General features: G+C 58.7%; 3 protein-coding genes across 7 annotated transcripts in view; 1 reads left to right on the top strand and 2 right to left on the bottom strand.

Moving 5' to 3' along the window:
- The window catches only part of LOC138734506 (syntaxin-1B), a 95,185-nt gene that overhangs the window by 58,857 nt on the left and 10,803 nt on the right, over window positions 1–25,525 (top strand). The gene's annotated exons all lie outside the window — the stretch shown is intronic.
- Window positions 155–6,299, bottom strand: PRF1 (perforin 1). The gene is made up of 3 exons (XM_069882158.1): window positions 6,278–6,299; window positions 3,448–3,965; window positions 155–2,046 (listed from the first exon to the last, which is right to left on the bottom strand). The coding sequence occupies exons 2-3, from the start codon at window positions 3,960–3,962 to the stop codon at window positions 459–461; spliced, it is 2,103 nt and encodes a 700-aa protein (XP_069738259.1). The 5' UTR covers window positions 3,963–3,965; window positions 6,278–6,299; the 3' UTR covers window positions 155–458.
- STX4 (syntaxin 4) lies at window positions 7,938–23,729 on the bottom strand. Of its 5 annotated transcripts, none has more exons than XM_069882207.1 (11): window positions 23,624–23,729; window positions 18,496–18,591; window positions 17,708–17,807; window positions 16,674–16,748; window positions 15,616–15,689; window positions 13,639–13,747; window positions 12,889–12,965; window positions 11,725–11,862; window positions 10,192–10,302; window positions 8,346–8,442; window positions 7,938–8,048 (listed from the first exon to the last, which is right to left on the bottom strand). In XM_069882207.1, the coding sequence occupies exons 1-10, from the start codon at window positions 23,651–23,653 to the stop codon at window positions 8,362–8,364; spliced, it is 891 nt and encodes a 296-aa protein (XP_069738308.1). In that variant the 5' UTR covers window positions 23,654–23,729; the 3' UTR covers window positions 7,938–8,048; window positions 8,346–8,361. The 5 variants fall into 5 exon arrangements, with proteins under 5 accessions (XP_069738308.1, XP_069738309.1, XP_069738306.1 ...); XM_069882208.1 differs by having other exon boundaries at window positions 8,346–8,445; window positions 13,639–13,726; XM_069882205.1 differs by having other exon boundaries at window positions 8,346–8,445; window positions 23,624–23,728.

Here is a 25,525-nt window from a genome sequence, read left to right as displayed (position 1 = left end):
CCCTCCCAGTCCCCCCAGTCCCTCCCAGTCCCTCCCAGTCCCCCCAGTCCCCCCAGTTCCTCCCAGTCCCCCCAGTTCCATGCTCCCAGTCCCTCCCAGTCCCTCCCAGTGCCTCCCAGTTCCCCTCCCAGTCCCCTCCCAGTACCTCCCAGTCTCAGTTCTGCTGCTCAAAGCTTTTATTCCCCCACTGGGGGCTCCAAAGCAGGGGGAGAGGGGACAACATGGACCTCTGGAAGGTTCTGGAAGGTTCTATGGGGCCTCCTGGGAGGTGGAACCCGGATCCAGAAGGTTCCATGGGGCCTCCTGGGAGGTGGAACCCGGATCCAGAAGGTTCCATGGGGCCTCCCGGGAGGTGGAACCCGGATCCAGAAGGTTCCATGGAGCCTCCCGGGAGGTGGAACCCGGATCCAGAAGGTCCAGAGGCTCCATCCCAGCTCCAGGGGTGGGGCCAGAAGGTCCTATGGGGCCTCCTGGAGACCAGACCCTGAATCCAGGAGGTCTGGAGGCTCCATCTTGGCGCCGGAACCTGGATCCAGAAGGTCCGACGGGGCCTCCTGGGAGGTGGAACCCGAATCCAGAAGGTCTGGAGGCTCCATCTTGGCGCCGGAACCTGGATCCAGAAGGTCCGATGGGGCCTCCTGGACACCAGACGTCACCTCCAGCTCTGGAGGCCCCATCCCACCTCCGGCTGGAGGCCCCGGGAGGTCCTTTCGTGCCTCCAGAAGCTCCTGCTGCCCTCCGGCTTCTTCTTCCGCCTCCATCCACCCTTCCTCCAGGTCCCCGAAGGGCTCCGGGAGGTCCCCGAAGGCGTCCGTGGGCTCCACGAACCCCATCTCCTCGCCGCCTCCTTCCCCCCCGGCCTCCTCCAAGCCCCCCCAGATGCCTTCAAGGTGGGACGGGGGCTTCGACGGAGCCGGGGGACCTTCTCCCGGCCCCGGCGGCCACGTGGAGAACCTGGAGACGCCTCCGTCTTCTTCTGGAGGCTCTTGGGGGACGTAGTCGGCGCACAGAGGACCTCCCAGGGCCGGCCCGCAGGCGGCGCGGTAGGAGAAGTCCAAGCGGCCTCCTCCGGGGAAGCAGACGCCGCTGCGGTTGCCCCCGGCGCGAATCTCCTCCTGGCAGGTGCCCAGCAGGTCGTCGTCCCACCGATTGTCCTCGTCCCACACCTCCAGGAGGAGCCGCCGCCCGGGGAGCAGCTCCACCGTCCCCATCTCCAGGAGGACGTCCCAGCGCGGCCTCCAGGCGTTCCAAACCGTCTTGGTTTGCGCCCTGGCGGCGCCGTAGGCCGCGCGGACGTAGACGTCGGGCTTGGAGAAGACGTCCCCGCGCCAACCGGCGCCTCCGGCCACGAAGACGCTCAACTTGGCCAAGCCCCGGTGGCGCGAGCAGCACTCGGCGGTGACGCCGGCGGCGCCGGCGGCGCAACCGCAGGAGCAGGGGGCCACCGCGTGGCCACCGCGACACCCGCCGCCGCACTTGACCCTCAAGCTTCTCCAGGAGACGTAGTCAACGATGGCTTCGGCCAACGCCGCCCGGCGAGGGTCTTCGGGGGCCACCAGGAGGTGGAGGGGCCGGAGCCGCGCGGCCACCAAAGCCGGCGAGGCCGGGAGGCTCCGGAGCCAGCGGGAGCGGGCGCGGGGGTCACCGTAGAGGAGGTCCCCGTCTTGGTGGCCCCCTCGGACCTCCACGAGGCGCTCGGTGAAGAGCTCGTGGAAGGAGACGTTGGCTTGGTGGGAGGTCCGGGCGCGGCGGCAAGCGGAGATGGAGGCGGAGACGCCACCGGAGGTGCCACCACCGCTGACCTCGGCGGCCAGGCAGGTGGCCACCTCGCGGACGCTGGCGGCCACCAGGGCGGCGCGGCAGGAGCGGACGGCGGTGACGGAGCGGAGGAGGCCCCCCAGGCCGGCCCCCTGGACCAGGTGGGTGCCGAAGGTGGAGAAGAAGGCGGAGAAGGCGTCGGCCGAGGAGGAGGAGAAGCGGGTGGGGAGGGAGGCGACGGCCGAGAGGAAGGAGCGGGACGGGGCGGCCGCCGGGGACAGGTGGGACCTGCGAGAAAGGAGGGAGGGGGAGGTTGAGGAGGTGGTGGAGGTGGTGGAGATGGAGGAGATGGAGGTGGAGAAATGGAGGAGGTGGAGGAGGAGATGGAGAAATGGAGGAGATGGAGAAGGTGGAGAAGGTGGAGGAGGTGGAGGAGGTGGAGGAGGAGAAATGGAGGAGGTGGAGGAGGAGATGGAGATGGAGGAGGTGGAGATGGAGGAGGTGGAGATGGAGGAGGTGGAGATGGAGGAGGTGGAGATGGAGGAGGTGGAGATGGAGGAGACGGAGGAGGTGGAGACGGAGGAGGTGGAGACGGAGGAGGTGGAGACGGAGGAGGTGGCGAAATGGAGGAGATGGAGGTGGAGGAGATGGAGATGGAGGAGATGAAGGGGATGGGGATGGAGGAGATGGGGATGGAGAAGATGGAGAAGATGGAGATGGAGATGAAGGGATGGAGGAGATGGAGAAGATGGAGATGGAGGGGATGGAGAAGATGAAGGGGATGGAGAAAATGAAGGGGATGGAGAAAATGGAGATGGAGGAGATGAAGGAGATGGAGGAGATGGAGGAGATGGAGGAGATGGATAATGGAGGAGATGGAGGGGATGGAGGTGGAGGGGATGGGGAAGATGGGGATGGAGGAGATGGAAGGGATGGAGATGGAGGGGATGGAGATGAAGGGGATGGAGATGAAGGGGATGGAGATGAAGGGGATGGAGATGGAGGGGATGGAGGGGATGGAGGGGATGGAGGGGATGGAGGGGATGGAGGGGATGGAGGGGATGGAGGAGATGGGGATGGAGGGGATGGGGAAGATGGAGGGGATGGAGGAGATGGAGATGGAGGGGATGGGGAAGATGGGGATGGAGGAGATGGGGGAGATGGGGATGGAGGAAATGGGGGAGATGGAGGGGATGGAGGGGATGGAGGGGATGGAGGAGATGGGGATGGAGGAGATGGGGATGGAGGAGATGGGGATGGAGGGGATGGGGATGGAGGGGATGGGGATGGAGGGGATGGGGATGGAGGGGATGGGGATGGAGGGGATGGGGATGGAGGGGATGGAGGAGATGGAGGGGATGGAGGGGATGGAGGGGATGGAGGGGATGGGGATGGGGATGAAGGGGATGGGGAAGATGGGGATGGAGGAGATGAAGGGGATGGAGATGAAGGGGATGGAGGAGATGAAGGGGATGGAGGAGATGAAGGGGATGGAGGAGATGAAGGGGATGGAGGAGATGAAGGGGATGGAGGAGATGAAGGGGATGGAGGGGATGAAGGGGATGGAGGGGATGGAGATAGAGGAGATGAAGGGGATGGAGGGGATGGAGATAGAGGAGATGAAGGGGATGGAGAAGATGGAGATGGAGATGAAGGGGCTGGAGGGGCTGGAAGGAGCCCAGGACCCACCAGTAGTGCAGGCAGCGGAGCTGGAGGCCGGCGTAGCCGTAGCGGTCCTCCCGCTGCCGCTGGAGCCCGAAGTCGGCGAGGCGCGAGTGCGAGCCGACCAGGACCAGGCGCCCCGCGGGCCCCGGCAGCCCCCGCAGCCCCAGCCGCCACCCCGCCGCCAGCTCCTCGGCCGAGCCCACCAGCGTCCCCAGCGCCAGGCCGCCCGTGGCCACCCGCGAGCCCTGGCGGCAGCGGCGACCCCCGCGCCAGCCCCCCGCGGCAGGAGGGAGCCGGCCGGGGCGGCCGAGAAGGTCCACGCAGAGCACGCAGGAGGCCCCGGCGCGAGGAGGAGACGTCTGGAGGGGGACGACGGGGGCTCCCGAGAGGTCCAGGGTGGTGACGTCCACCCCCCAGCCCAGCGGGTGGAGGCCGGGGAGCAGCGGGACGCGGCACGAGGGGCCCCGGGCGCGGCGGCACTGGGGGACGGCCGGGGCGGCACCGAGGATGACCAGGAGGACCAGGAGGAGGGTGGACATGGTCTGCGGGGCGAGAGGGAGGAGGTGGAGGTGGAGATGGAGATGGAGATGGAGATGGAGGAGGTGGAGGAGATGGAGATGGAGGAGATGGAGATGGAGGAGATGGAGATGGAGGAGATGGAGATGGAGGAGATGGAGATGGAGGAGATGGAGGAGCCAGAAGGATGGAGAAGATGGAGAATGGAGGAGATGGAAGAAGAGAGAAGATGAAGGAGGTGGAGGAGATGGAGAAGATGGAGATGGAGGAGATGGAGAATGGAGGAGATGGAGAATGGAGGAGATGGAGAATGGAGGAGATGGAGAATGGAGGAGATGGAGAATGGAGGAGATGGAGAATGGAGGAGATGGAGAATGGAGGAGATGGAGAATGGAGGAGATGGAGAATGGAGGAGATGGAGGAGCCAGAAGGATGGAGAACATGGAGAATGGAGGAGATGGAAGAAGAGAGAAGATGGAGGAGGTGGAGGAGATGGAGGAGATGGAGATGGAGGAGATGGAGAATGGAGGAGATGGAGAATGGAGGAGATGGAGAATGGAGGAGATGGAGAATGGAGGAGATGGAGGAGATGGAGGAGATGGAGATAAAGGAGTTGAAAGGATGGAGGAGATGGAAGGATGGAGGAGATAGAGGAGATAAAGGAGATGGAGGTCATGGAGAAGATGGAGAATGGAGGAGACAGAAGGATGGAGAATGTGGAGAGATGAGATGGAGAAGATGGAAGGATGGACAAGATGGAGGAGATGGAGAATGGAGGAGATAAAGGAGATGGAGGAGATGGAGGAGATGGAGGAGATGGAGGAGATGGAGGAGATGGAGATGGAGGAGATGGAGATGGAGGAGATGGAGATGGAGGAGATGATGGAGATGGAGATGGAGGAGATGGAGATGGAGGAGATGGAGATGGAGGAGATGGAGATGGAGGAGATGGAGGAGATGGAGATGGAGGAGATGGAGATGGAGGAGTTGAAAGGATGGAGGAGTTGAAAGGATGGAGGAGTTGAAAGGATGGAGGAGATAAAGGAGATAAAGGAGATGGAGGTCATGGAGAAGATGGAGAATGGAGGAGACAGAAGGATGGAGAATGTGGAGAGATGAGATGGAGAAGATGGAAGGATGGACAAGATGGAGGAGATGGAGAATGGAGGAGATAAAGGAGATGGAGGAGATGGAGGAGATGGAGAAGATGGAGATGGAGGAGCCAGAAGGATGGAGAAGATGGCGAATGGAGGAGTTGGAAGAAGAGAGAAGATGGAGGAGATGGAGAAGATGGAGGAGATAAAGGAGACGGAGGAGATGGAGAATGGAGGAGATGGAGAATGGAGGAGATAAAAGAGATGGAGGAGATGGAGGAGATGGAGAAGATGGGAAATGGAGGAGATGGAAGGGTGGAGAAGATGGAGGAGCCAGAAGGATGGAGAAGATGGAGAATGGAGGAGATAGAAGAAGAGAGAAGATGGAGGAGGTGGAGGAAATAGAGATGGAGGAGATAAAGGAGATGGAGGAGACAGAGAAGATGGAGGAGCCAGAAGGATGGAGAAGATGGAGAATGGAGGAGTTGGAAGAAGAGAGAAGATGGAGGAGATGGAGAATGGAGGAGATAAAGGAGATGGAGGAGATGGAGGAGATGGAGAAGATGGGAAATGGAGGAGATAAAGGAGATAGAGGAGATGGAGAATGGAGGAGATGGAAGGGTGGAGGAGATGGAGAATGGAGAAGATGGAAGAAGAGAGAAGATGGAGGAGGTGGAGGAGATGGAGATGGAGGAGATGGAGGAGATGGAGAGATGAGATGGAGAAGATGGAAGGATGGACAAGATGGAGGAGCTGGAGAAGGTGGAGGAGCCAGAAAGATGGAGAACGTGGAGGGACAAGACGGAGAAGATGGAGAACAGGGAGGATGGAGGAGGTGGAGGAGGTGGAGACGAGGAGGACGAGGAGGAGCTGAGGGTGGGGGGAACGTGGGGCTGGAGGACACCGGGGGGACACAGCGACCAGCAACCGCCCAGTGCCTCCCAGTTCATCCCAGTCCCTCCCAGTCCCCTCCAATCCCCTCCCAGTCCCCTCCAATCCCCTCCCAGTGCCTCCCAGTTCATCCCAATCCCCTCCCAGTCTATCCCAGTTCATCCCAGTCCCCTCCAATCCCATCCCAGTGCCTCCCAGTCCCTTCCAATCCCATCCCAGTTCATCCCAGTCCCCTTCAATCCCACCCCAGTCCCTCCCAGTCCCTCCCAGTCCCCCCCAATCCCATCCCAGTTCATCCCAGTCCCTCCCAGTCCCCTCCAATCCCATCCCAGTCCCCCCCAGTCTGCACTCACTGCTGGCAGCGCCCCAGGGTGGGGGAGGGGAGCCACATCCGGGCCCTTCCCCCCCTCCCAGGATGTGGGGGGACGGGGGGGGGGGGGGAGGGGACCCAGTTCACACCAGTTCCCACCAGTTTGGCCCAGGGACTCCCCCTAGAGCTCCCCCAGGCCCCTCCGCTTTGTCCCAGTCACCCCCAGTTCCTCCCAGTGCCTCCCAGTCCATCCCAGTGCCCCCCAATCCCATCCCAGTGCCCCCCAATTCCATCCCAGTGCCCCCCAGTCCATCCCAGTGCCTCCCAGTCCCATCCCAGTGCCCCCCAGTCCCATCCCAGTGCCTCCCAGTCCCATCCCAGTGCCCCCCAGTCCCATCCCAGTGCCTCCCAGTGCCCCCCAGTCCCATCCCAGTGCCCCCCAATCCCATCCCAGTGCCCCCCAATCCCATCCCAGTGCCCCCCAATCCCATCCCAGTGCCTCCCAGTCCATCCCAGTGCCCCCTAATCCCATCCCAGTGCCTCCCAGTGCCCCCCAATCCCATCCCAGTGCCCCCCAATCCCATCCCAGTGCCCCCCAATCCCATCCCAGTGCCCCCCAATTCCATCCCAGAGCCCCCCAATCCCATCCCAGTGCCTCCCAGTGCCCCCCAATCCCATCCCAGTGCCTCCCAGTGCCTCCCAGTGCCCCCCAATCCCATCCCAGTGCCTCCCAGTCCATCCCAGTGCCCCCCAATTCCATCCCAGTGCCCCTTAATCCCATCCCAGTGCCCCCCAATTCCATCCCAGTGCCCCTTAATCCCATCCCAGTGGCTCCCAGTCCATCCCAGTGCCTCCCAGTCCATCCCAGTGCCCCCTAATCCCATCCCAGTGCCTCCCAGTGCCCCCCAATCCCATCCCAGTGCCCCCCAGTCCCATCCCAGTGCCCCCCAATCCCATCCCAGTGCCCCCCAATCCCATCCCAGTGACCCCCAGTCCATCCCAGTGCCTCCCAGTGCCTCCCAGTGCCCCCCAATCCCATCCCAGTGCCTCCCAGTGCCCCCCAATCCCATCCCAGTGCCTCCCAGTCCATCCCAGTGCCCCCCAATTCCATCCCAGTGCCCCTTAATCCCATCCCAGTGCCTCCCAGTCCATCCCAGTGCCCCCCAGTCCATCCCAGTGCCTCCCAGTCCATCCCAGTGCCCCCCAGTCCCATCCCAGTGCCCCCCAGTCCATCCCAGTGCCCCCCAATCCCATCCCAGTGCTTCCCAGTCCATCCCAGTGCCCCCTAATCCCATCCCAGTGCCTCCCAGTGCCCCCCAATTCCATCCCAGTGACTCCCAGTCCATCCCAGTGCCCCCCAATTCCATCCCAGTGCCCCCCAATCCCATCCCAGTGCCTCCCAGTCCATCCCAGTGCCCCCCAGTCCCATCCCAGTGCCCCCCAATCCCATCCCAGTGCCCCCCAGTCCCATCCCAGTGCCCCCCAGTCCCATCCCAGTGCCCCCCAATCCCATCCCAGTGCCTCCCAGTCCATCCCAGTGCCCCCCAGTCCCATCCCAGTGCCCCCCAATCCCATCCCAGTGCCCCCCAGTCCCATCCCAGTGCCCCCCAGTCCCATCCCAGTGCCCCCCAATCCCATCCCAGCGCCCCCCAATCCCTCCCAGTGCCCCCCCACCCAGGGTGGGGGGAGGGGCAGGGACACAGTTTTGAGGTGAAAAAGTGCTTTATTGGGGCCCCTCCCCCACCCGGACAGGAAGTGACGTCACCAGAGACAGGAAGTGACGTCACCGGGAAACAGGAAGTGACGTCAGAGACCTGGGGGGGGGTCAAGGGGTCACCAGGGCTGGACCAGTTGCTCCCAGTTCGGACCAGTTTCTTCCTCCCCTGCCCCCCGGGTTAGCCCAGTTGCTCCCCCCACCTGCTCCCAGTTCATCCCAGTCCCTCCCAGTTCATCCCAGTCCCTCCCAGTCCCTCCCAGTGCCCCCCCAGTCCCCTCCCAGTCCCTCCCAGTGCCCCCCAATCCCCTCCCAGTCCCTCCCAGTGCCCCCCAGTCCCCTCCCAGTGCCCCCCAGTTCCCCTCCCAGTCCCTCCCAGTGCCTCCCAGTCTCTCACCAGTAAGGGGGGCGGGTCAGGTGGTTGCGATGGTGCCGGCGATGGCGGCTCCGATGACGAGGACGGTGACAGCGACGCAGGCGATGGCCACCAGCTTCTTCTGGGGGGGGGAACTGGGATGGACTGGGAGCTACTGGGAGGGGACTGGGAGGGGCTGGGAGGGGACTGGGAGAGAACTGGGAGAGGACTAAAGGGAACTGGGAGCAACTGGGAGGAACTGGGAGAGGACTAGAGGGGACTGGGAGGGGCTGGGAGGGGAATAGAGGAGACTGGGATGAACTGGGAGGGACTGGGTGTGAACTGGGAGGGAGCTAGAGGGGACTGGGAGCAACTGGGATGAACTGGGAGAGGACTAGAGGGGACTGGGATGAACTGGGAGCAACTGGGATGGACTGGGAGAGGACTAGAGGGGACTGGGATGAACTGGGAGCAACTGGGATGGACTGGGAGAGGACTAGAGGGGACTGAGATGAACTGGGAGCAACTGGGAAGGGCTGGGAGAGAACTAGAGGGAACTGGGAGCAACTGGGAGGAACTGGGAGAAGTCTAGAGGGGACTGGGAGGGGAATAGAGGGGACTGGGAGGGGAATAGAGGGGACTGGGATGAACTGGGAGTGACTGGGAGGAGACTAGAGGGAACTGGGAGGCACTGGAAGGGGGCGTGGCCTAAGCGCCATAGACTCTAATGGAGGGGGCGTGGCCTGAGCGCCATAGACTATAATGGGAGGGGGCGTGGCCTCAGCCCCATAGACTATAATGGGAGGGGGCGTGGCCTCAGCCCCATAGACTATAATGGGAGGGGGCGTGGCCTCAGCCCCATAGACTATAATGGGAGGGGGCGTGGCCTCAGCCCCATAGACTATAATGGGAGGGGGCGTGGCTTAAGTACCATAGACAATAATAGGAGGGGGCGTGGCCTCAGCCCCATAGACTATAATGGGAGGGGGCGTGGCTTAAGTACCATAGACTCTAAGGGGAGGGGGCGTGGCCTAAGCGCCATAGACTATAATTGGAGGGGGCGTGGCCTAAGTGCCATAGACTCTAATGGAGGGGGCGTGGTCTAAGTCCCATAGACTATAATGGGAGGGGGCGTGGCCTCAGCCCCATAGACTATAATAGGAGGGGGCGTGGTCTAAGTCCCATAGACTATAATGGAGGGGGCGTGGCCTCAGCCCCATAGGCTCTAATGGAGGGGGCGTGGTCTAAGTGCCATAGACTATAATAGGAGGGGGCGTGGCCTCAGCCCCATAGACTCTAATGGGAGGGGGCGTGGCCTAAGCACCATAGACTATAATGGGAGGGGGCGTGGCTTAAGTACCATAGACTCTAATGGGAGGGGGCGTGGTCTAAGTCCCATAGGCTCTAATGGAGGGGGCGTGGTCTAAGTCCCATAGACTATAATGGGAGGGGGCGTGGCCTAAGTGCCATAGACTCTAATGGAGGGGGCGTGGTCTAAGTCCCATAGACTATAATGGGAGGGGGCGTGGCCTCAGCCCCATAGACTCTAATGGAGGGGGCGTGGTCTAAGTCCCATAGACTATAATGGGAGGGGGCGTGGCCGCAGCTCCATAGGCTCTAATGGAGGGGGCGTGGTCTAAGTCCCATAGACTATAATGGGAGGGGGCGTGGCCTCAGCCCCATAGGCTCTAATGGAGGGGGCGTGGTCTAAGTCCCATAGACTATAATGGGAGGGGGCGTGGCCGCAGCTCCATAGGCTCTAATGGAGGGGGCGTGGCCTAAGTGCCACAGGCTCTTATGGGAGGGGGCGTGGCCAAGCCAGGGGGCGTGGCCTCAGGCACATATAATCTAATGGGAGGGGGCGTGGCCTAAGGGGGCGTGTCCTCACCTTGCGGGCCCGGCCCCGCCCCCCGGCCGCCGCCCTCAGCTGCCGCCGCCCCTTGTCCAGCCGAGCGCCCGACGCCGCCACGTTCCGCTCGATGCGGTCGATCACCTCGCCCTGCACACCAGTACAGACCAGTACAGACCAGTACAGACCAGTACAGACCAGTACGGGCCGCCAGGGAACAAGGAGAAGCAGCCCCTTCCCTCCCAGTGCCCCCCCATCCCCTCCCAGTGCTTCCCAGTGCCTCCCAGTCTCCTTCAATCCCTTCCCAGTGCCTCCCAGTGCGTCTCAGTTCCCTTCAATCCCTTCCCAGTGCCTCCCAGTCCCCTTCAATCTCCTCCCAGTTCCTCCCAGTGCATCCCAGTTCCCTCCAATCCCCTCCCAGTGCCTCCCAGTCCCACCCAGTTCCCTTCAATCCCCTCCCAGTGCCTCCCAGTGCTTCCCAGTCCCTCCCAGTCTCCTTCAATCCCATCCCAGTGCCTCCCAGTTCCCTTCAATCCCCTCCCAGTTCCTCCCAGTGCCTCCCAGTTCCCTCCAATCCCCTCCCAGTGCCTCCCAGTCCCTCCCAGTCCCCTTCAATCCCTTCCCAGTTCCTCCCAGTGCATCCCAGTTCCCTCCAATTCCCTCCCAGTGCTTCCCAATCCATCCCAGTTCCCTTCAATCCCTTCCCAGTCCATCCCAGTTCCCTTCAATCTCCTCCCAGTCCATCCCAGTTCCCTCCAATCTCCTCCCAGTCCATCCCAGTTCCCTCCAATCTCCTCCCAGTCCATCCCAGTCCCCTCCATTCCCCTCCCAGTGCCTCCCAGTTCCCTTCAATCCCCTCCCAGTTCCTCCCAGTGCTTCCCAGTCCCCTTCAATCCCTTCCCAGTGCATCCCAGTTCCCTCCAATTCCCTCCCAGTGCTTCCCAGTCCATCCCAGTTCCCTTCAACCTCTTCCCAGTCCATCCCAGTTCATCCCAGTTCCCTTCAACCTCTTCCCAGTCCATCCCAGTTCCCTTCAATCTCCTCCCAGTCCATCCCAGTCCCCTTCAATCCCTTCCCCAGTGCCTCCCAGTTCCCTCCCAGTGCTTCCCAGTCCATCCCAGTTCCCTTCAATCTCCTCCCAGTCCATCCCAGTGCCTCCCAGTCTCCTTCAATCCACTCCCAGTCCATCCCAGTCCCCTCCCAGTTCCTTCCAGTCCCCTTCAATCCTCTCCCAGTGCCTCCCAGTGCTTCCCAGTCCCACCCAGTCCCCTTCAATCCCTTCCCAGTGCCTCCCAGTGCCTCCCAGTTCCCTCCCAGTGCTTCCCAGTCCATCCCAGTTCCCTTCAATCTCTTCCCCGTCCAGCCCACTTCCCTTCAATCTCCTCCCAGTCCCCTCCCAGTCCCCTCCAATCCCCTCCCAGTGCCTCCCAGTCCCCTTCAATCCCTTCCCAGTCCCTCCCAGTCCCCTCCAATCCCATCCCAGTGCCTCCCAGTCCCCTCCCAGTCCCCTCCAGTCCCATCCCAGTGCCCCCCAACCCCCTCCCAGTGCCCTCCCAGTGCTCCCAGTGGCACCTGCCCCTCCAGGTTGGTGCTGAGGAGGCTGAAGAGCTCCCCCAGCTCGCGGAGCCCCTTCTCGAGGCGCTGGAGCTCCCGGTGCCTCACGCCGACCTCCTCCAGGGCCGCCCGCGTCGCCCGCGTCGCCCCCAGCACCTGCGGCCACCACAGCCTCCTCAGGGGCCACCACAACCTCCTCAGGGGCCACCAGGACCCCCTCAGGGGCCACCAGAACCTCTCAAGTACCACCAGAACCTCCTTATGGGCCACCAGGAGCTCTCAGGAACCACCAGAACCCCCTCAGGGACCACCAGAACACCCTTAGGGGCCACCAGGACCCCCTCAGGGACCACCAGGACCCCCCTCAGGGACCACCAGGACCCCCTTAGGGGCCACCAGAACCTCCTTAGGGGCCACCAGAACCCCCTTAGGGGCCACCAGAACCTCTCAGGAACCACCAGAACCCCCTTAGGGGCCACCAGAACCCCCTTAGGGGCCACCAGAACCCCCTTAGGGGCCACCAGAACCCCCTTAGGGGCCACCAGGACCTCCTCAGGGGCCACCAGAACCCCCTTAGGGGCCACCAGAACCCCCTCAGGGGCCACCAGAACCTCTCAAGAACCACCAGAACGCCCTTAGGGGCCACCAGAACCCCCTCAGGAACCACCAGAACCCCCTTAGGGGCCACCAGGACCTCTCAGGAACCACCAGGAGCTCTCAGGAACCACCAGGACCCCCCTCATGGGCCACCAGAACCTCTCAGGAACCACCAGAACCTCCTTAGGGGCCACCAGAACCCCTTCATGGGCCACCAGAACCCCCTCATGGGCCACCAGAACCTCCTTAGGGGCCACCAGAACCCCCTCAGGGGCCACCAGAACCCCCTCAGGGGCCACCAGAACCCCCTCAGGGGCCACCACAACCTCTCAGGAACCACCAGAACCCCCTTAGGGGCCACCAGAACCTCTCAGGAACCACCAGAACCCCCTTAGGGGCCACCAGGAGCTCTCAGAAACCACCAGGACCCCCTCAGGGGCCACCAGGAGCTCTCAGGAACCACCAGAACCCCCTTAGGGGCCACCAGAACCCCCTTAGGGGCCACCAGGACCTCCTCATGGGCCACCGGAGGGTTCCTGGAGCTCCGCAGTGGCCGCCGTGGGGTCTCTGACCCCCAAAACTCACGTTGGAGACGAAGACCTCGCTCTGGCCGCTCTCCACCATCTGCTCCAGCTCCTCCTCCGTCACCGAAGGGCTCCCCGCTGCGGGACACGCGTCACCGGGGCCACCAGGACCCCCCCGGGGGCCACCAGGACCTCCTCAGGGGCCACCAGGACCTCCTCAGGGGCCACGCGAACCTCCTTAGGGGCCACCAAGACCTCTCAGGGACCACAAGAACCTCCTTAGGGGCCACCAGGACCTCTCAGGGACCACAGGAACCTCCTTAGGGGCCACCAGGACCTCTCAGGGACCACAGGAACCTCCTTAGGGGCCACCAGGACCTCTCAGGGACCACAGGAACTTCCTTAGGGGCCACCAGGACCTCTCAGGGACCACAGGAACCTCCTTAGGGGCCACCAGGACCACCCCATGGATCCCCAAGACCCCCCATGGGCCACCAGGACCTCTCAGGGACCACAAAAACTTCATTATGGGCCACCAGAACCTCCTTAGGGGCTACCAGAACCTCCTTAGGGGCCACCAGGACCACCCCATGGATCCCCAAGACCCCCCATTGGCCACCAGGACCTCTCAGGGACCACCAGAACCTCCTTAGGGGCCACCAGAACCTCCTTAGGGGCCACCAGAACCTCCTTAGGGGCCACCAGGACCTCTCAGGGACCACAGGAACCTCCTTATGGGCCACCAGGACGTCCTTATGGGCCACCAGGACGTCCTTATGGGCCACCAGGACGTCCCCAGGGGCCCCCTCACCGATGTGGAGCTGGCGGCGGATGCGGTCGAGGCTTCGTTGCCGGTAACGAGCTTGAGCCGCGTGGCACCGTCCGGTGAGGGCCAAGAACTGCTGAGCCAGCACCCCGTGCTGGGGACCCAGCGTCAGCTCCACCCCCCGCACCGGGACCCCCAAATCCACCCCCCGGACCCCCAAATCCACCAAAAACGACCCCGGGCTACCAAATTCCCACCCTGGGCCACCAAAAATCAACCTAGGGACCCCCAAATCCCACTTTATGACCCCAAAAACCTCCACGGGGACCCCAAAATGCCACGTTTTGACCCCCAAATCCCACTTTATGACCCCAAAATTCCACTTTTTGACCCCAAAATCCCACTTCTTGACCCCAAAAACCTCCATGGGGACCCCAAAATTCCAGGTTTTGACCCCAAAATTCCACTTCTTGACCCCAAAACCTTCACGGGGATCCCAAAATCCCACTTCTTGACCCCAAAATTCCACTTCTTGACCCCAAAATCCCACTTCTTGACCCCAAAACCTCCATGGGGATCCCAAAATTCCACTTGTTGACCCCAAAATCCCACTTGGAGACCCCAAAATCCCACTTGGAGACCCCAAAATCCCACTTGGAGACCCCAAAACCTCCATGGGGACCCCAAAATTCCACTTTTAGACCCCAAAATCCCACTTTTAGACCTCAAAACCTCCACGGGGACCCCAAAATTCCACTTTTTGACCCCAAAATCCCACTTCTTGACCCCAAAACCTCCACGGGAACCCCAAAATCCCACTTTTTGACCCCAAAATCCCACTTTATGACCCCAAAATTCCACTTTTTGACCCCAAAATTCCACTTCTTGACCCCAAAACCTCCATGGGGACCCCAAAATCCCACTTTATGACCCCAAAATCCCAATTTTGACCCCAAAATTCCACTTTATGACCCCAAAACCTCCACGGGGACCCCAAAATCCCACTTCTTGACCCCAAAATCCCACTTCTTGACCCCAAAACCTCCACGGGGACCCCAGAATTCCACTTGTTGACCCCAAAATCCCACTTCTTGACCCCAAAATCCCACTTCTTGACCCCAAAACCTCCACGGGGACCCCAAAATTCCACTTTTTGACCCCAAAATCCCACTTCTTGACCCCAAAACCTCCACGGGGACCCCAAAATCCCACTTTTTGACCCCAAAATCCCACTTTATGACCCCAAAATCCCACTTTATGACCCCAAAATTCCACTTCTTGACCCCAAAACCTCCATGGGGACCCCCAAATCCCACTTTATGACCCCAAAATTCCACTTCTTGACCTCAAAACCTCCACGGGGACCCCAAAATTCCACTTTTTGACCCCAAAATCCCACTTCTTGACCCCAAAACCTCCACGGGGACCCCAAAATTCCACTTTTTGACCCCAAAATCCCACTTCTTGACCCCAAAACCTCCACGGGGACCCCAAAATCCCACTTTATGACCCCAAAATCCCACTTCTTGACCCCAAAATTCCACTTTTTGACCTCAAAAACTCCACGGGGACGCCAAAATCCCACTTTATGACCCCAAAACCTCCACGGGGACCCCAAAATTCCACATTTTGACCCCAAAATCCCACTTTATGACCCCAAAATCCCAATTCTTGACCCCAAAACCCCCCTGAGGAACCCCCAAAATCCCACTTTATGACCCCAAACCCCCTGAGGGACCCCAAAATCCCACTTTATGACCCCAAAACCCCCTGAGGAACCCCCAAAACCCCACTTTATGACCCCAAACCCCTCCATGGAGACCCCAAAATCCACTTTATGACCCCAAAATCCCACTTTATGACCCCAAAATCCCACTTTACGACCCCCAAACCCCACTTTTTGACCTCAAAACCCTCCATGGGGACCCCAAAACCCCACTTCTTGACCCCAAACCCCCGAGGGACCCCAAAATCCCACTTGGAGACCCCAAACCCCTCTTTTTGACCCCAAAATCCCTTTACCTGGGTCCTCCTGACACGGGCCCCGACGCTGCCCCAATCTTCATCCTCCTCCTCCTCCCGTCCCGGCTCCAGCGCTGGGGGGGGGGGCAGATTTGGGGTGAAAAACAAGGATTTTGGGGGTACGGAGGGGTTTGGGGGGTAAATGAGGGTCTGGGGGGGCAGAAAGGGGGGGGGTTGGGGGGTAAATGGGGGTCTGGGGGGCAGAAAGGGGGGGTTGGGCGGTAAATGGGGGTCTGGGGGGGCAGAAAGGGGGGTTGGGGGTAAATGGGGGTGTGGGGGGGCAGAAAGGGGGGGGTTGGGGGTAAATGGGGGTCTGGGGGGGCAGAAAGGGGGGGTTGGGGGGTAAATGGGGGTCTGGGGGGCAGAAAGGGGGGGTTGGGCGGTAAATGGGGGTCTGGGGGGGCAGAAAGGGGGGTTGGGGGTAAATGGGGGTGTGGGGGGGCAGAAAGGGGGGGGTTGGGGGTAAATGGGGGTCTGGGGGGGCAGAAAGGGGGGGTTGGGGGGTAAATGGGGGTCTGGGGGGGCAGAAAGGGGGGGTTGGGGGGGTAAATGAGGGTCTGGGGGGGCAGAAAGGGGGGGTTGGGGGGTAAATGGGGGTGTGGGGGGGCAGAAAGGGGGGGTTGGGGGGGTAAATGAGGGTCTGGGGGGGCAGAAAGGGGGGGGGGTTGGGGGGTAAATGGGGGTGTGGGGGGGCAGAAAGGGGGGGTTGGGGGGGTAAATGGGGGTCTGGGGGGGCAGAAAGGGGGGGTTGGGGGGTAAATGGGGGTCTGGGGGGGCAGGAAGGGGGGGTTGGGGGGGTAAATGGGGGTCTGGGGGGGCAGAAAGGGGGGGTTGGGGGGTAAATGGGGGTCTGGGGGGGCAGAAAGGGGAGTTTGGGGGGTAAATGGGGGTCTGGGGGGCAGAAAGGGGGGGTTGGGGGGTAAATGGGGGTCGGGGGGGCAGAAAGGGGGGGGTTGGGGGGTAAATGGGGGTCTGGGGGGGGCAGAAAGGGGGGGTTGGGGGGGTAAATGGGGTCCCGGGGGTGTCTCCCCCCCCCCCCCCCCCCCCCCCCCCCAAACCTCTCAGTCGGGTCCGAATGTGCTGAGTCAGCGCCTGGATCTCCTCCCGCAGCGTCTGCAGCTCCTGCTTGAGCCCTGGGGCAGCGACACCGTATATGGACCCCTATAGACTGACCCAGAGGGACCCCAGGGACCTATAGAGACCCCCCAGAGACCCCACAGACCCATAGGGACCCCATAGGGACCTATAGAGACCCCATAGGGACCCCAGAGACCTATAGAGATCCCCTAGAGACCCCACAGACCCATAGGGACCTATAGAGACCCCATAGGGACCCCAGAGGGACTCCAGAGACCTATAGAGACCCCCTAGAGACCCTACAGACCCATAGGGACCCCATAGGGACCTATAGAGACCCCATAGGGACCCCAGAGACCCCTAGAGATGCCATAGGGACCCATATGGACCCCATTAGGACCCACAGGGACCTCCTAGAGACCCATAGGGACCAATAGGGACCAATAGAGACTCAAAGAGACCCCATAGAGACCCCCTAGGGACCACAGAGACCCCACAGAGACCTCCTAGGGACCCCATAGGGACCCCACAGGGACCTATAGAGACCCCATAGAGACTCCACAGAAACCTATAGAGACCCCATAGACCCATAGGGACCCCACAGACTCATAGAGACCCCCTAGGGACCCCTAGAGACCCCACAGAAATCCCCTAGGGACCCATAGAGGCCCCATAGACCCACAGAGACCTATAGGGACCCCTAGAGACCCCCTAGAGACCCCACAGAGACCCCACAGGGACCCCACAGACCCCATAGAGACCCCATAGAGACCCACAGAGACCCCACAGAGACCCCATAGAGACCCCACAGAGACCCCACAGAGACCCCACAGAGACCCCTATAGACCCCACAGAGACCCCACAGAGACCCCATAGAGACCCCACAGAGACCCCTATAGACCCCACAGACCCCACAGAGACCCCACAGAGACCCCACAGAGACCCCACAGAGACCCCACAGACCCCACAGAGACCCCTATAGACCCCTATAGACCCCATAGGTCCCAGCCCGTACCCTCGGGGGGCAGGGGGGTCCCCAGGACTCTCTCCTGCTGCTCCTCCAGCTCCTGCAGCTTCTGCTCCAGCGTCGCCAGCGCCGCCCGCACCCCCTGCGCCTGCCCCCCCCAGCTAATTAACACGCTAATTAACACGCTAAGGCTCTGGGAAGGGAGCTGGGGGCTCCAGCTCCTGCCCCACAGCGCGAAGCCACCCCCAGACCCTCATTATCTGCTAATAAGGCACTAATTACACACCAATCAGCTCGTTGCACGCTAATTAGATGCTTATTAGATGCTAATTAGATGCTAATTAGATGCTCATTAGATGCTAATGAGGCTATAAAGGGCATCAGAGGCTCTTCCACCCCCCTACCCCCCTCCAATCCCTAATTAGAAGCAACCTATTTGCTAATGAGCTATTGTTACATGCAAATATATCATTAATTATGCATGAAAATAAGCTAATGAGGCACTAATTAGACATTGATGAGGCTGTAAGGGGCATAACTGGGTCTCCCTCTCCTCTGCCACCCCCCCACGACCCTCCTACCTCTAATTAAACGCAACCAATCTGCTAATGAGCTAAATTATATGGAAAATAGATATTAATTAGGCATGATATTACGCTAATTAGATGCTAATGAGGTGTTAATGAGGCTATGAGGGGCATTAGAGGCTCTCCCTCCCCTCCAAGCCCCTCCTACCTCTAATTAGATGCAACCGAGCCGCTAACGAGCGAGGCTATATGCAAATGAGATGCTAATTAGGGTCCCCGCCACGCTAACGAGAGGCTAATTAGCCGTACCTGGTGCAGGGTGTCGTTAGCAGGGGGGCTCAGCCCCATCAGCGCCACCTTCGCCTCCTCCCCCTCGTCCTCCTCGGAGCTGCCGCCCCCCCCCTGCTTTGGGGGAAAAACACGCGATTTTGGGTCAAAAATCCTGATTTTGGGTCAAAAAATCTCAATTTTGGGGTCAAAACATCCAGATTTGGGGTCTCCAACCCCATTTTGGGGTCAAAACTCTCAGTTTTGGGGTCAAAACGCCTGGTTTGGGGTCAAAACATCCAGATTTGGGGTCAAAACTCTCAGTTTTGGGGTCAAAAATCCCATTTTGGGGGTCAAAACTCTCAGTTTTGGGTCAAAAATCCCATTTTGGGGTCAAAACATCCAGATTGGGGTCAAAACTCTCAGTTTTGGGGTCAAAGTCCCCAATTTGGGGGTCAAAACTCTCAGTTTTGGGTCAAAAATCCCATTTTGGGGTCAAAACATCCAGATTTGGGGTCTCCAACCCCGTTTTGGGGTCAAAAGTCTCAGTTTTGGGGTAAAAATTCCCAGTTTTGGGTCAAAAAATCCCATTTTGGGGTCAAACCATCCAGATTTGGGGTCAAAAATCCCATTTTGGGGTCAGAGTCCCCAATTTGGGGGTCAAAACTCTCAGTTTTGGGTCAAAAAATCCCATTTTGGGGTCAAAACAACCAGATTTGGGGTCGAAGTCCCCAGTTTGGGGGTCAAAAGTCCCAGTTTGGGGGTCAAAAGTCCCAATTTTGGGGTTAAAACTCTCAGTTTTGGGGTCAAAAGTCCCAGTTTTGGGGTCAAAGTCCCCAGTTTTGGGGTCCCCAACCCCACTTTGGGGTCAAAACTCTCAGTTTTGGGGTCAAAAAATCTCAATTTTGGGGTCAAAAGTCCCCAGTTTTGGGGTCAAAAGTCCCAGTTTTGGGGTCAAAAGTCCCAGTTTTGGGGTCAAAAAATCTCAATTTTGGGGTCAAAGTCCCCAGTTTGGGGGGCAAAAGTCCCAGTTTTGGGGTCCCCAACCCCATTTTGGGGTCAAAAATCCCAGTTTTGGGGTCCGAAGTCCCAGTTTTGGGGTCAAAAAATCCCATTTTGGGGTCAAAAGTCCCAATTTTGGGGTCAAAACATCCAGATTTGGGGGTCAAAAGTCCCAGTTTTGGGGTCCCCAACCCCACTTTGGGGTCAAAAATCTCAGTTTTGGGGTCAAAAGTCCCAGTTTTGGGGTCAAAACATCTAGATTTGGGGTCAAAAGTCCCAATTTTGGGTAAAAAAATCTCAATTTTGGGGTCAAAACATCCAGATTTGGGGTCAAAAGTCCCCATTTTGGGGTCAAAACTCTCAGTTTTGGGGTCAAAGTGCCTGGTTTGGGGTCAAAACATCCAGATTTGGGGTCAAAACTCTCAGTTTTGGGGTCAAAGTCCCCAATTTAGGGGTCAAAACTCTCAGTTTTGGGTCAAAAATCCCATTTTGGGGTCAAAACATCCAGATTTGGGGTCTCCAACCCCATTTTGGGGTCAAAAGTCTCAGTTTTGGGGTAAAAATTCCCAGTTTTGGGTCAAAAAATCCCATTTTGGGGTCAAAACATCCAGATTTGGGGTCGAAGTCCCAGTTTTGGGGTCAAAAAATCCCATTTTGGGGTCAAAAGTCCCAATTTTGGTGTTAAAACTCTCAGTTTTGGGGTCAAAAGTCCCAGTTTTGGGGGTCAGAAGTCCCAGTTTTGGGGGTCAAAAGTCCCAATTTTGGGGTTAAAAGTCCCAATTTTGGGGTCAAAAATCCTGATTTTGGGTCAAAAGTCCCCAGTTTTGGGGTCAAAACATCTAGATCTGGGGTCAAAGTCACCAGTTTGGGGGTCAGAAGTCCCAGTTTTGGGGTCAAAACTCTCAGTTTTGGGGTCAAAGTGCCTGGTTTGGGGTCAAAACATCCAGATTTGGGGTCAAAACATCCAGATTTGGGGTCAAAAATCCCATTTTGGGGTCAAAGTCCCCAATTTGGGGGTCAAAACTCTCAGGTTTGGGTCAAAAATCCCATTTTGGGGTCAAAACATCCAGATTTGGGGTCTCCAACCCCATTTTGGGGTCAAAAGTCTCAGTTTTGGGGTAAAAATTCCCAGTTTTGGGTCAAAAAATCCCATTTTGGGGTCAAACCATCCAGATTTGGGGTCAAAAATCCCATTTTGGGGTCAGAGTCCCCAATTTGGGCGTCAAAACTCTCAGTTTTGGGTCAAAAAATCCCATTTTGGGGTCAAAACATCCAGATTTGGGGTCAAAGTCCCCAATTTGGGGGTCAAAAATCCCAGTTTTGGGGTCAAAACATCCAGATTTGGGGTCAAAACATCCAGATTTGGGGTCCCCAACCCCACTCTGGGGTCAAAAATCTCAGTTTTGGGGTCAAAAGTCCCAGTTTTGGGGTCAAAACATCCAGATTTGGGGTCAAAAGTCCCAATTTTGGGTCAAAAAATCTCAATTTTGGGGTCAAAACATCCAGATTTGGGGTCAAAAGTCCCCATTTTGGGGTCAAAACTCTCAGTTTTGGGGTAAAAGTGCCTGGTTTGGGGTCAAAACATCCAGATGTGGGGTCAAAACATCCAGATTTGGGGTCAAAACATCCAGATTTGGGGTCAAAACATCCAGATTTGGGGTCAAAACTCTCAGTTTTGGGTCAAAAAATCACATTTTGGGGTCAAAACATCCAGATTTGGGGTCAAAGTCCCCAATTTGGGGGTCAAAAATCCCAGTTTTGGGGTCAAAAGTCCCCAGTTTTGGGGTCCCCAACCCCACTTTGGGGTCAAAGCTCTCAGTTTTGGGGTCAAAAATCCCAGTTTTGGGGTCAAAGCACCTGGGTTTGGGTCAAAAATCCCAGTCTGGGGTCAAAACATCCAGATTTGGGGTCAAAGTCCCCAGTTTTGGGGTCCCCAACCCCACTCTGGGGTCAAAACTCTCAGTTTTGATGCCCCAATCCCAGTTTTGGGGTCAAAAATCCCATTTTGGGGTCAAAACATCCAGGTTTGGGGTCAAAGTCCCCAGTTTCGGGGTCAAAACTCTCAGTTTTGGGGTCAAAAATCTCAGTTTTGGGGTCAAAAGTCCCCAGTTTTGGGGTCCCCAACCCCGCTTTGGGGTCAAAGCTCTCAGTTTTGGGGTCAAAAATCCCAGTTTTGGGGTCAAAGCACCTGGGTTTGGGTCAAAAATCCCAGTTTGGGGTCAAAACATCCAGATTTGGGGTCAAAGTCCCCAATTTTGGGGTCCCTGACCCCATTTTGGGGTCAAAAATCACAGTTTTGGGGTCAAAAATCCCATTTTGGGGTCAAAACATCCAGGTTTGGGGTCAAACTCCCCAATTTTGGGGTCCCCCGACCCCATTTTGGGGTCAAAAATCCCAGTTTTGGGGTCAAAAATCCCATTTTGGGGTCAAAAATCCCATTTTGGGGTCAAAACATCCAGGTTTGGGGTCAAAGTCCCCAGTTTCGGGGTCAAAACTCTCAGTTTTGGGGTCAAAAATCCCATTTTGGGGTCAAAAATCTCAGTTTTGGGGTCAAAAATCCCAGTTTTGGGGTCCCCAACCCCACTTTGGGGTCAAAAGTCCCAATTTTGGGGTCAAAAGTCCCAATTTTGGGGTCAAAACATTCAGATTTGGGGGTAAAAAAAATCCCAGTTTTGGGGTCAAAGCGCCTGGTTTTGGGGTCAAAAAATCCCATTTTGGGGTCAAAACATCCAGATTTGGGGTCAAACTCCCCAATTTTGGGGTTCCCAACCCATTTTGGGGCCAAAACTCTCAGTTTTGGGGTCAAAAATCCCATTTTGGGGTCAAAAATCCCGGCTCTGGGGTCAAAGTCCCCAATTTTGGGGCCCCCAACCCCACTTTGGGGTCAAAAATCCCAGTTTTGGGGTCAAAGCTCCTGGCTTTGGGTCAAAATTCCCATTTTGGGGTGAAAACGTCCAGATTTGGGGTCAAAGTCCCCAATTTGGGGGTCAAAAATCCCAGTTTTGGGGTCAAAACATCCAGATTTGGGGTCCCCAACCCCATTTTGGGGTCAAAAATCCTATTTTGGGGTCAAAACATCCAGATTTGGGGTCCTCAGCCCCATTTTGGGGTCAAAACTCTCAGTTTTGATGCCCCAAATCCCGGCTTTGGGGTCCAAACGTCCAGATTTGGGGTCAAAGTCCCCAGTTTTGGGGTCAAAGTCCCCAGTTTTGGGGTCCCCAACCCCACTTTGGGGTCAAAAATCCCAGTTTTGGGGTCAAAGCGCCTGGTTTTGGGTCAAAAATCCCATTTTGGGGTCAAAACATGCAGATTTGGGGTCAAAGTCCCCAGTTTTGGGGTCAAAACTCTCAGTTTTGGGGTCAAAAGTCCCCAGTTTTGGGGTCAAAGCACCTGGGTTTGGGTCAAAAATCCCATTTTGGGGTCAAAACATCCAGATTTGGGGTCAAACTCCCCAATTTTGGGGTCCCCGACCCCATTTTGGGGTCAAAAATCCCAGTTTTGGGGTCGAAAATCCCAGTTTCGGGGGTCCCAAACCCCACTTCGGGGTCAAAACTCTCAGTTTTGGGGTCAAAGCTCACATTTTTAGGGTCACAGCTCCCAGTTTTGGGGTCCCAGCTCCCATTTTGGGGTCAGTATTTCCAATTTTGGGGTCCCAAACCCCAATTTTTGGCCCCCCAACCCCACTTTTGGGGTCCCAGCTCCCATTTTTGACCTCCCGGCCCTATTTTTGGGGTCCCAAACCCCATTTTCAGGGTCCCCAAACCCAATTTTGGGCTCCTAGCCCCATTTCTGGGGGCCCCAGACCCGATTTTTGGCTCCCCGACCCCATTTTGGGGTTCAAAGCTCCAATTTTGGGGGTCCCACCTCCTATTTTGAGGTCCCAGCCCCATTTTTGGGGTCAACACTTCAATTTTTGGGGTCCCAACCCCCTTTTTTTGCCTCCCAGACCCATTTTTTGGTCCCTCAGACCCATTTTTCGAGTCCCAGCCCCGGCTTTGGGCTCAATCCTCCCCTTTTTGGGGTCCCAAACCCCAATTTTTGGCCCCCCAACCCCACTTTTGGGGTCCCAGCTCCCTTTTTTTGCCTCCCAGCCCCGTTTTTTGGGGTCCCAAACCCGGTTTTTGGGGTCCCCAGCCCCGTTTTTGGGGTTTCCCCCCCACACACACACCTGGTTGAGCTCCCGGGTCCGATCCCGCATGGTGGCGCGCGCGGACCCGGAAGTGGCCCCAGGGGGACGCTCTGCGCATGCGCCCAGGTGAGCGCGGGACGCTCTGGCCGCCGGGTCCGCCAGGGTCATAGAGAGCGGCCTCCCCCCCTCCGCCGCACTTAAGGACGGGGAGGGAACCATAGAGACGAGCGGCGGGAGCGGCCGCAGAGGGGCCCGGTGGGGGCTACCGTGGTCCTCCAAGGGGGGGGAGGGGTGCCCCATAGGCCCCAATAGCCTCCCTCAAACCCCCTATAGCCCCCTTATACCCCCCCATAGCGCCCAATAGCCCCCCCCAAACCCCCTATAGCCCCCCTATAGGCCCTCATAGTGCCCCATAGCTCCCAACAGCTGCCCCATAGCCCCCCCCAACCCCCTATAATCCCCCTATAGGCCTTCATTGTGCCCCCATAGCCCCCGTGGGCCCCTATAGCTCCCAATAGCCACCCCATAGCCCCCCCCAACCCCCTATAATCCCCCTATAGGCCTTCATTGTGCCCCCATAGCCCCCGTGGGCCCCTATAGCTCCCAATAGCCACCCCATAGCCCCCCCCAGGCCCTATATCCCTCCCTATAGCCCCTATAGACCTTCATAGCCCCTATAGGCCCCCGTAGCGCCCCGTAGCGCTATGGGATCTATGGGCTGCGATGGGATCTATGGGTCGCTATGGGGCCTATGGGTTCAATGGGGCTCTATGGGAGACCCTATGGGGTCTATAGGGAGGCCTGGAGGGGGTGTCTATATGGTCTATGGCCTCTATGGGGCTGTATGGATGGGTCTATAGGGCGCTAGGGGTTCAGTAGGGTTTAGGGGGGGGGTCTATGGGTTCAATGGGGCTCTATGGGGGGGCTATGGGATCTGTGGGGCTCTATAGGGGCTCTATAGGGGCTCTATGGGGTGTCTATAGGGGCTCTATAGGGTGCTATGGGGGATTCTATGGGGTCTATAGGAGCTGTAGGGCCTATGGAGGTTCTATAGGCACCATGGGGTGCTGTGGCTTCAAAGGGGGGGACTATAGGGGGGCCTCCAAGCCCCGCCCCTCACAAGCCCCGCCCACCCCATAAACCACGCCCCTTCTTTAAGCCCCGCCCCCAAGCCCCATCCACTAATTAACTCACAAGCCACGCCTACTTCCATAAGCCCCGCCCACCCCTCTAAACCCCTCCCCCATTAGGCCCCGCCCCTCTGCTAAGCCTCCAGGGGGCCCCCCACCTCCACAGGCCCCGCCTACTCACTCCTTAGGCCACGCCCATTCCCCTAAGCTCCGCCCCTTCCTTAGCCCCGCCCCTTAGCGCAGCCCTTTAGGCCCCGCCCCCTCCAGCCCCCACCCCATTCTTATATATATGTGGTTCCTTCAAGCCACGCCCACTAGCAGAAGCCACGCCCACTCCCTTAAGCCACGCCCACTCAATAAGCCACGCCCCCTTAGCGCAGCCCCTTTAGGCCCCGCCCCTTCAGGCCCAGCCCCTTATATAATCCCATTAATACTTCAAGCCACGCCCATTATCCTAAACCACGCCCACTCCTCTAGGCCCCACCCACCCCATAGACCACGCCCCTTCTAGGCCACGCCCCTTCTAGGCCACGCCCCCTCTAGGCCACGCCCCTTGGCGCAGGGCCCTCTGCTAAGCCCACAAGCCCCTCCCCCTCCCTAAGCCCCGCCCCCTTAGCACACCCATTATAAACCCTCAAGCCCCGCCCCCTCATAGGCCACGCCCCCTTTAGGCCACGCCCCTTAACTCATCCCTATATGATTCCTTCAAGCCACGCCCCCTCCACACAAGCCACGCCCCCTCCCCTAAGCCCCATCCCTTAGCGCATCCCAGGCCACGCCCCCTCCCCTTAAGCCCCGCCCCCTCCCTAAG

Source organism: Phaenicophaeus curvirostris, unplaced genomic scaffold, assembly GCF_032191515.1.
Source record: "Phaenicophaeus curvirostris isolate KB17595 unplaced genomic scaffold, BPBGC_Pcur_1.0 scaffold_84, whole genome shotgun sequence".
Taxonomy (NCBI): domain Eukaryota; kingdom Metazoa; phylum Chordata; class Aves; order Cuculiformes; family Cuculidae; genus Phaenicophaeus; species Phaenicophaeus curvirostris.
The sequence above is the reverse complement of the archived record's forward strand: the minus strand, read 5'-3'. Positions and strand labels throughout refer to the sequence as shown.

Coding starts and splice junctions, on each gene's coding strand:
- PRF1 (XM_069882158.1), bottom strand. CDS start 3,962: ATGTCCACCCTCCTCCTGGTCCTCCTGGTCATCCTCGGTGCCGCCCCG. Junction 2,047..3,447: donor CTCCGCTGCCTGCACTACTG/GTGGGTCCTGGG, acceptor CCTTTCTCGCAG/GTCCCACCTGTCCCCGGCGG.
- STX4 (XM_069882205.1), bottom strand. CDS start 23,653: ATGCGGGATCGGACCCGGGAGCTCAACCAG. Junction 17,808..18,495: donor CTAACGACACCCTGCACCAG/GTACGGCTAATT, acceptor TGGGGGGGGCAG/GCGCAGGGGGTGCGGGCGGC. Junction 11,863..12,888: donor GCGAGGTCTTCGTCTCCAAC/GTGAGTTTTGGG, acceptor TGGTGGCCGCAG/GTGCTGGGGGCGACGCGGGC.